Source organism: Jaculus jaculus, chromosome 4 (genome assembly GCF_020740685.1).
Source record: "Jaculus jaculus isolate mJacJac1 chromosome 4, mJacJac1.mat.Y.cur, whole genome shotgun sequence".
In the NCBI taxonomy this organism is placed as follows: Eukaryota; Metazoa; Chordata; class Mammalia; order Rodentia; family Dipodidae; genus Jaculus; species Jaculus jaculus.
Window position 1 is genome coordinate 33447306 of NC_059105.1, and position 13793 is coordinate 33461098.

Here is a 13793-nt window from a genome sequence, read left to right on the forward strand (position 1 = left end):
CTCTAGCTCTGAGATATACCTCCCTTAGGGTGTTTTATAATGATCTGCCAGTACTGGTTCTTGTATTTGATAACTCCTAAATTTCATACTTAGTCCTAATGATGACAGAAGGAGGAAGTCTAGGAGCATATGATTTTCTGCCACTACACACCTAGAATTTAAAATTCAGAAGGACAGTTCTCCCTAGTGAACACTATCATGCAGATAAGCAAGAGGTGAGTCAACCCAATTATACAATTAATAGATTTAAGCCCAAAAGCAATGTAGTCATGGCCATGGGATCCTATCCATACTTCTGTTCACCTGTTGTTGCAGTCACCTTCACATTCCTGGCACAAAGCACCTGACCAAAAGCAGCTCATGAGAGGAAAGGTTTCATTTTGGCTTACAGACTGGGGAGGAAAATTCCATGATAGTCGGGAAAATATGGCATGAGCAGAGACTGAACATCACCTCCTCCTGGCCAACACCAGATAGGTAATAGCAGCAAGAAAAGTGCCAAACGCCAGCAAGGGAAAATTGACTATAACACCCACAAGCCCATCCCAACAATGCACCTTCTCTAGGAGGCTCCAATTCTCAAACTGACACCAGCTGGGAACCTACCATTCAGAACACATGAGGTTATGAGGGACACTCTATTCAAACCACCACCCCTATGTATTTGAACTTAACTACTCTGTAATTAGGGTCTAGCAGTAGACAGCATCTACCTGAACTCCCATCATTTTATCTCAAGATGTTAGAAAAACATTTAGTGTTAAGGTAGATCTGGTTAATACATGCATTTCACAAAAAATAAAAGTAGAAATGAATTCATTAATCTGAATAGTTTCTATTCACTCTTTAGTCAAAAAGACAACTGCAAAAACAAATTTGATTTGAAGAACTGAGCTATTCACAGCTGTTCCAAAATGGGTACCCAGTGATGGGGGTTTTTATTTGAATTTGTCATGAATGAACATGACTATTGTTAACTGTTCATTATTCTGAATAAAAGAGAACTGGACCTACCCTCTTTTATAACAGAACTCCTAGCATTAAACTCAATTCAATTTTACTGAGTTTACATAAATTCTAAATACAAAGACTCCTCTGTAAAAAGTGTAGAAAACAGACACTCAGGGGGCTTTGAATGAATGAATTATGTGAATGAATAGATGAGTGTCTCATAAAGCTAAAGGGAAGCTCTTTCAATTGTGAGCTAAATATTTTGTATGAATGAAGTCTTGTAATTACAACATTCTTAAAGAGAAAAGAATCTTTTTTTAATTCTCAAAACTCATACCTTAAGAGCAACTAACTATTCAGGTCTTAAATATGGACCTGGTGGGAACTTCTGAAGCAAGCAGGAATTAAACTAAATTTGGGCTTCAAAGAGCAAGGCTATGTCACTGATTTCCTTTCCATTGAATAGAGGATTTGAAGAGGTATGGATGCAACCATTCAGACAAAATTCCCTCATACATAGACTGACCTTTGAATAAACAGGCCTCGAAAAAATGCTAACGGGGGGAAAGAATGGAAAATGTGGGTACAAGGAGTAAAGCAGAATTTTACATCCTTTACTCAAGGAAAATTTATGTAGCTGAAATTATGCTTGTTGAATGTGAAAAAGGGAGTCACGAGATGAAATAAATGTTCTGCTAAGATTAATCTGTCACCAGTGGGACTGATAGATTGACAGAAAGTGAGACAAGAGGTGATGACAAGAACACAATGCAGAGAGAGGAGGAGGGAGGGATTCAAGGGAGCAATGTCAAGACTTAATAAGTGACTATTTATAGGCAAGAGATGAAGGAGAGAGAAGGATCAAAGATGAATCCCCAGGTTCCCTCTTCCATGGTTAGGAACCCAGCAGTGCCACTGAGAAAAAAAAGGAAAAAGTCAAACACCAAGGACAGCATTCTACTTGTCTCAGTTAGTTTATCACTGGCTGAAGTCACCAAACCTGGACAATGCCATCAGCAAAGGTACCTGGGTTACTTTTTGACTGGTTGTTAAAAAAAAAAAAAAAAAAAAAAGCCTCTCTGCAGCCAGTGGGCCACTCTGTTAACTAAACCTGAGAAGAAATGAAGACAGAATGATATCAGTGGTTGTATAGTTAGAAAGAATGAGTAAGCCCATGAGCAGAAAAACCATTATTCAAGGGCATACACTGAAGGCAAGCCTTTCAAACAACATAGCCCAGCTGTGGAGGGCTCAAGTCAATCCAGATCAAAAGTGGCCTAGACTATGGAAGAAAAGGCTCTAGTGCCTGCTTCTCTGCAATGTCCCACACTTGGGCTTCTCACGCCCTTATTCAGGACATGGGCCAGGCTGCCTTGCTCCTGAGCAAAAGTAGAACTAAGTGCTACTCTCTGTCGTTTTTTCCAGAGCTCAGCATACTGCTTGCTTCAAAAAAAAAAAAAAAAAAAGCATCCAATAATGGTTTGCTGAATCAAACAAATGTGAACACCTAACACATATCAATATGACATGCTAGAAACCATATGAGTAGATAGACACATCTTACTTCACTATCGAGCAACTGACCTACAATGACAGAAACGACCACATAGTCAGCTCCTGAGGCCTATCAGTGGTGAGCAATAGTGATGGAAATCATCTGAGAATCTGTAATTCAGTAAATCCTCCCTATTCTAGAGGGATACAATTCTGAGACATTCAGTGGATGCCTGAAATCACATATAGTAATGAACTCTATATATACTTCATTATTTCATATACACACATACTTATGATAGAGTTTGATATATAAATAACAATAGCATAATAAAATAAAACAATTATAACAGTAATATGAACGTTCTTCCTCCCTCTCTCTCTGCCCCCTCGCTTTCTCACTTCCCCTGCCCTCCCCCTCTCTCTCTCACCTTTTGGCACGATACTCACCCTTCTTCTTACCCACAGCTGACCACAGGCAACTGAAACGGCTAAAAGGAAAACTGAGGAGGAGGGAGGGGCTGCTGTTTAGGTATTTCTGCTAGTTTCAACGGTGTAAGTATGTTTAATGACTTACACAATGACAAAAACTCAAGACCAAAATTACTTTTCCTCAGCTAACACTGTGCCAAAATTACTTAAAAGTACCTTGGGGAGGATCTCTTTAAAATTCATTTTGATTATAACATAAAATGCCACAGGAATCACTACGCTCCTCCTAGCACATGGATGCTCAATCAGCAACTCATCCAACAGACATACACTGAAGGCCTGCTGCTGGCCAGGGGTAACCGGGGCCAGCACTGCACATCTCAATTCAATGGACTAAGTTCGGCAATCACTGCCTAGGAACCCCTGGAAAACTTGAGAAAGTTGGTAAGGCCATGATAAAGTTTGTATTGGAATATAACTGAACAGTTACCATTCCACCAAATCTGAGGAAGGACACTGCGACTATTCAGACTTATCAAGCAGTCAGACTCCTCCTACAGCTCACAAAGGAAGTACAGGAAAGTTTCCATATCATAAGATTTTCTGCAATATCTCTATCACACCTTCCAAGGCTCAGGGTCCATTGTGGAAGAGGTGGCAGAAAGAATGTAAGAGCCAAAGGAAGGGTAGGACTCCTTACAACGTGCTCCTCCAGAAACAAAATGGCCTGCATATCCATGACCTCACAGCACCCGACACTACCTACACAAGACCACCATAATAGGAGGAAAGATCATGACATCAAAATAAAAGACAGACACTTTGAGGGGGATATGATGGAGAGTGGAGTTTCAAAGGGGAAAACGGGGGGGGGGGGCATTACCATGGGATATTGTTTGCAATCATGGAAGTTGTTAATAAAAAATAAATTTTCACCTTTAGATTTAGACCTTTTTAGACTTAAAGATTTAGAACTTTAGCTAAAACTTGGGCTTGTGAAAAAAAAAATTCCCAAAGAGATTTCTCCCCCTCCCACACGTTTTACAACATGAGACTTTCTGTTGACTTAATTAGTTAGGTCAGTTGGTGGTTTCGGTGTTGTTTCTTTGAGACAGGGTCTCACTCTTGCCCAGGCTGTTCTGAACTCACTCTGTAGCCCAGGCTGGCCATGACCTCATGACACTACACCTTCTCCAGGCTCCCGAGTACTGGGATTACAGATGTGAGCCACCACACCCAGCCTTCCGTTGTCATTTTTAATTCTTGGTAACAGGTTCCATAAAAATATATGCCCCAAAATTCTTTTTTAAAAAGTTGTGAGAGCATCTTAAAGGTCAGACACTTGGACCCCTAGTTCCACACCCTTTTTTCTGTTTGACCCACACTAAGAAAAATGGAGCATCTGGCTTCTGGGATTTCAGAAAGAGCAGAATCATCCTAAAGTATAATCCCTGTGGTCCAAATTCTCTTATAACTGGGGTGCATCTCAGTAGTAGCGAGTATGGTTAGTATAAGACAAAGTTCCGGATTCAACTCCTAGCAGCAGAAAGAAAAGAAAAGAAGGGAAGAGAAGAGAAGGAAGGAAGGAGAAACTGCATTCACTAAACTTCTCTCCTTTCTCTCTTCAACCTGGAGTGGTGGGAAGTGGAGACTAGCCTGTTTGCCCCCACATGACAGAATGTAACTTTGTGTGGATGACTCCTATCTGTCCAAAGTCTGAGCAAGCTGTCTCCACTCTGGGCTGTGCTTAGTGTGCCCTTCCTTTCCAATCAACAGAGGAAATAACCCTGAAGGACCAGACTTATATAAGCCAAGTAAAGTTGACCAAAGGAAAATTTTTAGGAAAAGTCTCCTGAACTTTTCTGGATGTATCAATGTATTTCTCTTGCATTTTAAATGTATGGTCCATTTTATTAACTCACTGCATTGATGGTTAAAACAATAATGTTTATATGTAACTATCATATAATTACACATAGATTTGTAAAGTCCCACGCATAAAAAGGTAAGTGTTAATAGCAAAGAGACCTAAGAAAGCAGTGTGCTTGCTTCTCCGTTTCACACAGAGCTCACTCGGCACACCACCGCTGGTACCAGTTGTGTGGGGCTTTCTCCCCAAACACCAAGCAATTCGCAGATTCTCCATCACACACAAACCACATGTCCTCTAATTCAATTTAATTCTGACACTATCCATCTGGAGATTGCATCGGATCCCACAGGTTCAGGGCTCAGTCCCACGGGACATCAGATGTCCACTGCAGATGCCAATCACAAGCCCCAAGCGAGGGCCTGTGCTGCTGGCAGGCAGGCTGCAAATCAAGGTTCTCATGACCCCTCCATAGAGTCAATTAACTTTCTTTTTTTTTCAATTTTTATTTATTTATTTATTTGAGAGTGACAGACACAGAGAGAAAGACAGATAGAGGGAGAGAGAGAGAATGGGCGCGCCAGGGCTTCCAGCCTCTGCAAACGAACTCCAGACGCGTGCGCCCCCTTGTGCATCTGGCTAACGTGGGACCTGGGGAACCGAGCCTCGAACCGGGGTCCTTAGGCTTCACAGGCAAGCGCTTAACCGCTAAGCCATCTCTCCAGCCCTCAATTAATTTTCTAAGAGTAGTTCATTGAACTCAGGGAAGAGTTGTTATGAAGGAAGAACATTACAACAGACATAGATGAAGAGATAGTAAGGAGAGGCACAGGAGAAGGGTGTGAGCTTCCTGGCCCCTTCCAGGTGCCATAGGAATGGGTACGTGAGCTCAGACTTCATACAACCCCGCCTGTGCCAACTTTCACATGTTCAGTTCTCCAAAAGCTTCAGAACCCAGTCCTGTTTGGTTTTTATATAGCTTTATTTCATAGAGTGATTACATCACTGGCCACTGGTGATCAACTAAACCTTTGCCCTCTATTTCTGACAGGTGAGGCTGAAAGTCCCAGCCTTCCAGTTGTGCTATGGTCAGAGCCTGCATGGAGGATTTAGATTTTGCTTGGTGTTATATTATGAAATACATATATTTGGTCTTGGTCACCAGCCCCATCCCAATGTTACCTAGAAGACCCTAGCCACCAGTCACTCTATAAAAGATTCTCTCTTCTGGGAAGCACCAAGGGTTTTATGTTTAGGTTGCAGAAAACAGAATCAAGGATAAATATATATTTCCCAGTATAAAACAAATAAAAAAATTAAATTTTACACGAAGGCTCTACTACTGCTACACCATTGTAAACTAACTTCCTACACAGTAAGAAAAATGTTATGGAGCCAGGCGTGGTGGCGCACGCCTTTAATCCCAGCACTCGGGAGGCAGAGGTAGGAGGATCGCCCTGAGCTCAAGGCCACCCTGAGATGAGAGTTAATTCCAGGTCAGCCTGGACCAGAGTGAGACCCTACCTCGAAAAACCAAAAACAAAGAAGAAAAATGTTATGATAAAACATCAGACAATAAAACTGCTTATAAGGACATCTAAGTTTGGGTGAGCACCAAAGGCCAAAGAACTTAAGTACCGAAGTATTTAAGTTTGAGGTGTTGATAAATTCCCCATCTCCTCTGGACTACCTTTGGTTTTTGCCTGATATCCTGGCATAATTAAGCATGCCCACTTCTTTCAAAAGCGGTGTCATTTGGATAACTGCATATATAACACTATTTGTGAAGGAAAACGATTCTTATAAATATTCCGTAACAAAGAAATTCTAAGGTTCTCAGTAACCGTGGTGTATACAGAGGTGTGCTTTTTAAACTCCCCAATTAGGAAAGAGTTAACCCACACTCTAGCTTTCACAGCTGTGAAATAAGTAGTACTCATCCCCACGGAGGATGGAAAGTTCCTTCAAACATAAATGCGGACCTTGACCTTGCAACCTATATCTGGGTCTTCCCTCTCAGAATCTAGTCCCAATCTAGGAATTCAGGAGAGAGGCACGGTGATTCAGCATTTCTAAGGCAATCATTAAAATGTGCTTCAGTGCAGGGAAATCAAGGAAGGGGGGAAAAAAGGTCAAAGTACATAGAAATTCAAATCAAAACTTTTTAAAGAGCAAAGACTATGAAATTCTGTGTTTTTGCAATGAAACATTTGTCAAACAGCCAGACTGACAAATGTGTCTTTCATTGCTGCTGTTAAGCAAGTCATCCTAAGATACAGCAGAAAACCTACGGAACGATTCTTATCAACTAGTCCAAGAGGTGCTTAAAGACAGAAGTAAAAGGGAAATCATGGAACACAAGGGAACTTCAGGGCACCCAGCCTAGTAAGAGAGGGCACTATTAATATCTGGCCTGGGACCCTTTCCAGAATCTTGCTTATGTCTTTTGTGTATATGAGCATGTCTTTTTCATCCTTGCTATCCTAAATCTCTTATCTGTGAATCCTTAGCATACAAGCTTGGTGCATGAGACAGACGCAGCAAATGTTTGTTGAATTAAACTCATAAGGAAAGCAGAAAGAGGCTTTCACATATAATTTCTGCATAAACATTCTTTTCAAAAGTAGAAAAGAAACCCCGCTATGAGGGTGGGGTGGGAGTAAGGAGGCTGAATCAACAGCAAGTAAGTGTTACATAGTAAGAAATCAGTTCCTCCACATAAGTGGTAGAGAGGTTAACTAACTCTGCTATCGCAGAACGTCCGATATGGTGCAGTGAAATCATCCCCCACAAACAAAAGCGCCACCGGAGGGCCGACCACAGAGCACAAAGGAGTCACAGCCTCCAACACCTGAGCTACAAAAGAAGTTCAGCCTGGGGCCGGCCATGGTGGCGCACACCTTTAATCCCAGCACTTGGGAAGCAGAGGTAGGAGGATCACCATGAGTTCGAGGCCACCCTGAGACTACAGAGTGAATTCCAGGTAAATCTGGACTATGGTGATACGCTACCTCGGAGGGGGGGCGAGTTCTGCCTACATTTCTTCCATAGGTCAGCTGAATGGGCTTGGGCATTCTTAAACATTTTTTTATTATTTTAGTTTTGAGAGAGAGAGAATGGGCATGCCAGGGCCTTTCAGCTACTGTGAGCAAATTCCACACGCGTGTGCCCCCTTGTGCACATGTGCAACATTGTACACTTGCATCACTATGCGTCTGGCTAAGTAGGACCTGGAGATTCGAATATGCATCCTTTTTTTTTTCTTTTTTTTTTTAACAGAGAAAGAGTGGGGGAGAGAGAGAGAGAATGGATGCGCCAGGGAGAATATGCATTCTTGGACTTTGCAGGCAAGCACCTTAACCATTAAGCCACCTCTCTAGCCCTGGATGTTCCTTAAGATGGGCTTTGAGGCACTTAGAGGTCTTCCTACAGCACCCAGTGCAAAGGCCCTGGAGTTTGAGAACTAGCAACTTGTCATAGATCTACTTCATATGGAAAGGCATAAAATGGTCCTCAATGGGGTGGGGGGAGCCTGGATGTCTCTTCGTAAAGAGAACACCATGTCTTCCTATCTGTACAATGTGAGGAGTCAGACTGCTACATTACAGAGAAGCGTAAGGAAATGGCCTGGCACAAGACATACCATCTTCTCAGCAGTGGTGGGCAGCAGCTCCTTCAAAATACGTGAAACAAAGTTAACAGTCAATATGAAGAAAGCACTTTCTCAGAGACCTCACTTGTTTTTTTAAGTGAAAACTAATTATTTGGACTCCTTGAATTTCAAAATTGTTGCTTTATAAAGCAACCTTTGGAAAAATCAACCCAAAGTCTTGCATTTTGACCTCCCCATTTATAAAATGGAGATAGTTTCCACTAACAAAACAATGATGTAAAAACCAAATGGGCTTTTCTTAAATTCTAGATGTTTAGTCAGTGCTCTTCTAACTGAACGGGGACAGTTCAAAATTAAATATTTAACCTACACAGTCTACCCTTTCTGCTCCTAAGAAAGAACAGAGGCATTGATAATATACTGTGTACATCTGTTTGGGATTCAAAAATGTCAGTAGTTCAAATAAATATAGGAAAAAGGAAAAAAATGATTCTTAAACTTGGACATAAAACACCTTCATCTTCCTTTGTATGAATCTTTTAAAACTCATAGCCAGGTGTGGTGGTGCACACCTTTAACTAGGGAGGCAGAGGAGGGAGGATTGCCATGAGTTCAAGGCCACCCTGAGACTACATAATCAGCCTGCACTAGAGTGAAACCCTACCTCAGAATACAAATCCGCAAAAAGAAAAAGAAAAAAGAAAATCTCAGGACCACATTCTCTGAACCAACCTAGAAGTAAAGCAATCAGTACAGATTAGATTTTAAAGGATTATTTCAATCAAAGCTGGTCTTCATTTTCTGTAAATAATTTCTGTTTATGCTTCACGTTCTTTTTGAAATACCAAGTCGTTTAACTACTGAACATATCATGGTGGTATGTTTTTCCTACGGACTAATTAAAGGAAGAAAAGGTAAATTTAAACACAAGTTCTACAAGGAAAGACTGCTGAGGAAACTGCGGCCTCTTAGATCAATGGTCTGTGTGCAAACCCAAAGGAGTTTGCATATCCCGGAAGGCAGAATCCTGCACCCTTATATAAAGGCTCCCAGAAACAAGCCAGGCCCCGCAACACCCCTGAGTGGTTCAGAGCCAATGCACCTGAAAGGCACATGAACCACCTCTCTTCCCAGGCTTCTCCAGATGCCAATATCAGTTTAGTCAAAAAGATACCAGCAGCAAACCCTATCCCAGGAGATTCCAAGTGAATTCCCTCCAGTTTCTCCCCTATTTTCATATTAATTTCATTTCATATTAATTGCTTTATTAATAAAATGCTGCAGCAAAACTCATGAAATCCGGTTCTGGCAGAAAATCAAACCAAAGGCGAAGACGTGGTGGCAGCTACTTTTGGCACACCCAGCCTTCTGCCTACCTTCTTGCGTTCTTGTTGGTGTCTTGTCTTTGTGTCAAGAACATGATAAGGGCTTTCTGAGTCTTGGTTGATGTAATATATGAGTCTTGAAGGCAGTGTGATTTCTCTCTGCATTGCATTGCTGTGGCTGACACTGCTGTTGCTATTCTGTGGCAATGTACTGCCTTCATCTGCCAGGACTCCTGATCTGTTTTCTGCAGTTTCATTCCAATGCAGACCTGGGGTGGGGTGGGGGGAGGAGGAGGACAGGAAACACAAATATATATACACACACATATATACACCCGGTGAGTACATAAGTTCTAAAATGCACGTTTAATTGACCGTGTGAATAAAGTTTTCTAATTATAAGCAGGTGAGAAGTGGAGACACGGAAAAGCAAGTTTTTGCGACAACGAAATGGCCTGGATAGATGAACAGCCAAGAAGAATTATGTAGACATGGATCACAGTCATGCATGTGTTTTCTGGCCACTCTCAAATCTGCATATCTTAACCACCATGGGGAGGAGACAGAACAGACAGTGAGGAGTCAGCAAATGCACAGGCTCAAGGGTCCTGACCCCCATCTCCACTCCTCTCTGAGGATACAGAAACTCGACTGCACGCAGCTCAGTCATACCACGTCTGAGCTAAGAACACCCTAAACTTGGGTGCTGAATTCACGTACACCGAATGTTAACTGATTCTTTTAACAAAACAACCACTCCACCACCACCTTTTTAACTTGGAGGTGAACAAAAACTGCTTTGCCATAAAGAGACACAAATGCTGGCAGCTTTCCAGTGTCTTTTTATTTTATGGCCAAGGCAACTTTCTGCGTTCAGTGACTTCCAGTCCCCGGTGTATTCGCCACTGGATTATTGTAATTGCTCATTATGATGGCGAGCATTTTGCGAGAGCACAACCAAAGGTCGTGTGCAATGTATGTCTTTGGGACTTGAAATCTTTTGGTCCCCAAAGTAAGCCTTCCTCACCTTAATACCCACATCAGGAACTAAACCAGGTGGGGAAACTAAAGCAGACGTGCAACTGTCACTATTATTCCGGCCTCCCCGCATTCACACGAAGGAGGCTTCAAACACGCTAGAAGCAACTTGCTCGCTGGCTGCAATTCCCAGCCCCTGGTTTCTCCTCCACAAGTTACACCGAGGTCGCTAAAGGACCACGAAACAACTCGTGGTGGAACCCACCGGCACTGCCGTGGGTTTTCTAGCGATTTCAAGAGGGAAAAAGTGAACTGGCACGAATGGGGGTTCGGGGATGAGGAGGGCGAAGGGAGCGGCAGGCCGGGAAGGCCGAGCTGGGGACCCCCGCGCCCGGAGCGCGCGCACCTGCGTGCCCTTGGCTCTCCCTCCCCGGGGCGCTCCCACCCACCGCGGGCGGCGCCGGGGGCCGCGGGGCCATGCATTACCCACCGCTGGGCGCAGCCGTCCCCGGGGCGGAGGGCCGGGACGCGGCGGCGAGCGCGGGCGGCGGCGGCAGCAGCAGCAGCGGCGGCAGGAGGACGAGGAGCAGGCGGAGGCAGGGCGGCGAGCGGGCCGCCAGCGGGCCGGCGGGGCAGCCTCGGGGGCCGCGGGAAGCGCCGGGCAGCCTGCAGCCCGCCAGGGCCGGCCGCCGGGAGCTGCTGCCGGGCGGCTCCATGGCTCATAGCTCCCCGGGGCTCCGCTCCGTGGGACCGGGCGAGGGCGCCGGGCCGGGCTGCGGGGCTGCTGCGGGCGGAGCCGGTCACGCCGGCTGGGCGCGCATGGTGCGGCCTCGGGTCGGGGTGCGAGGGATGGGTGGGGGTGAGCTCGGGGCGTGGGGCGCACGGGGAGGGTCCTCGCCGCTCGGACAACTTGGGGCCTCCCCGGGAGGGCGCGCGGACGGGCGCGGCCGCTCCAGAGACTGCGGGGGATGCTGCCGGGCCGGAGGCTGCCGGGGCGGCGCGCGGGAGCGAGCGCGGGGCGCGGGGGCGAGCGCGAGGCGCGGGCCTGCACCCCACCCTCCGGGAGCGCGCCCGAGCGGGGTTACGGGTGCGGATTTTGATGCCGGTGCTGATGCTACTGCCGCTGCCGGGCACCGACCGCACTGCGCATGCTTTACTGTGGCCGCCGTGGGGGGTGCGGGGCAGCTGGGGTGGATGCGGCGGGGGGGGGGGAGAAGGGACACAGTGATGCAGCATCCAGACAGCATCCGAAGTGACCCTGGTACTTCCAAAGGTGGGGGCGGGGGGGCAGGAGGAAGCTGGCAGTCAGGGATGGGCACCGGAGGAAGAAGTCTGCTGAGGCTTCCAGGCCGGTATTAGGAAAGCCAGTCTGCTGAGGCTTTCCAACCAAGGAAAACTACCTGTCTCTCCCCCCGCATCACCCCCAGCCCAGACCTCACATGTCTCTTCCTATGCCAGCAGTCTTCAGAGCAGGGAGAGCTGAGGACAAGCATTTTCCTTCTTGATCCTCTGTTTATCTCCTTTCTTAAAGTAAATATAAAGCCTTGTAGCCGAGAAAGTTAAAAATAGTCCTGCCCCCCCCCTTACTCAGAGAGTGGAACCACGGTGGGAAGGAAATACTTTGGCGTTTTGTGGGCCCGCGGGCCCGGGTCCTCCCAAGCACTTGGAGAAGAGCAAATGAGCCAGAGAGAGGCTCACGAAAACTTCAAAAAGTGGGACAGGAGAGAAGAAATATGGTGATTAGAAACCAAGTTTGTCAATATGAATGAAGCCTAACAGCTTTTATTTCCCATAAATGTATAAATGCAGTTTATGTCATAAAGAGGTTTCCATTTTATCATTGGCTTAGTAGTTCTATATGGAAACTATGAGCTAAACTTTTAATAAATGATGTTTATTTCAGTAAAAAAAAGTAAAGTTTGTGGTGCCTATCTTGGGGAATCCCCTCATTTGTCAACAATGGGAGTCGGCAAGCATTTCTGAGGACACGGTGCTATTTTGGGGATCCAGTCCTAAGTTCGGCAGAGAAAAGGGGGTATTTTCTCTCACTGCTGTTAATATATAATATTACTTATTACATCACATTGTATTTAATATCACAACAAATAAAATGGAGATAATAACATCAGTACAGTGGAAGGGGCAGGTGGGGCTGAGGAAGTCTGTGGCTGAACCACCACCATGTCAAGACCGTATTAGCTACTTTCCCCACCCCCGCTTTATAAAGCTGGACGACTCACACAGAGAACTATGATTAGAGAGGTCCTCCTTTCCAAATGAGAGTAGAGTACTTATTAGCTCATCAACTTGTGATTGGTTCTGTCTCCCCCATCTAAACCCAGTAAGCTTTCCTTGTCACTCACCATTGTGCTCCCAAGTCCTAGTTTGATATCTGAGGCCTAAAGAAATCTCTTGGAAAATATATGATCAATGAATAAGTTAGTAGGTAGTGCCTGTAAGCAGGAGTCTCACAGGGCAGCTGGTGTGCACCCCCACCACCCTGTGGCTCCTCACAGAGTGTTCCTGCAGGAGTCTCCCTCAAGACAATCATGTCCTGGCTGGATGTCCCAATATGTATTTGGTATAATGTTCATCCCGAAAAAGGGCCTGGAGAATGGAGGCCAGGAGGATGTACAAGGAATTGGAATGGAGAAGGAAATTAAAGAAGATAGGTGTCCAGATGAGTTATTTCAAAGGCATATCATGCAGTTGAGTGACAACCTCTCAAAGTCATCTTCCTAAATAAACCTACCAACTAAGCTGGGCTGACCGGTCACCACCAGTGATTACCCAGCCTTCTATGCATGTGGGGACAGAGTGAGGGTCCATTTGGCTCCTAGCAAAGATAGGCATGTTTACAAAGTAGAGTGCTGTCTTGTGCGCTATAATCAAAAAGTTGCCTTTGTTTACAGAACTTTATAAATGTTGTTACATATGTAGGGTCAGAAATAGCAAAACACTTAGAAAAATGTATTTATTGGAGATTTGGTCTTTAACCTGTATATTTAAAGGAAGATTAAAAATAGAATCATATAGTCTGTTGGATTTACTAATATTCTCATTAGATAGCTTGGATTTTTTTAATAGTTTATTTTTTATTTGAGAGAGAGAGAATATGGGCACACCAGGG

At 44.8% G+C, this 13793-nt stretch overlaps 1 protein-coding gene across 3 annotated transcripts in view; it reads right to left on the minus strand.

Moving 5' to 3' along the window:
- Positions 1-11379, minus strand: part of Adam23 (ADAM metallopeptidase domain 23) — a 165466-nt gene extending 154087 nt beyond the window's left edge. For all 3 annotated transcript variants that reach the window (XM_045147780.1, XM_045147781.1, XM_045147782.1), the window contains exons 1-2: positions 11154-11379; positions 9737-9954 (exon numbers count right to left, since the gene is read on the minus strand). In XM_045147780.1, coding sequence (XP_045003715.1) covers positions 9737-9954; positions 11154-11379 — 444 coding nt within the window. The remainder of the gene's footprint in view (positions 1-9736; positions 9955-11153) is intronic.
- Between the last annotated feature and the right edge of the window lie 2414 nt (positions 11380-13793).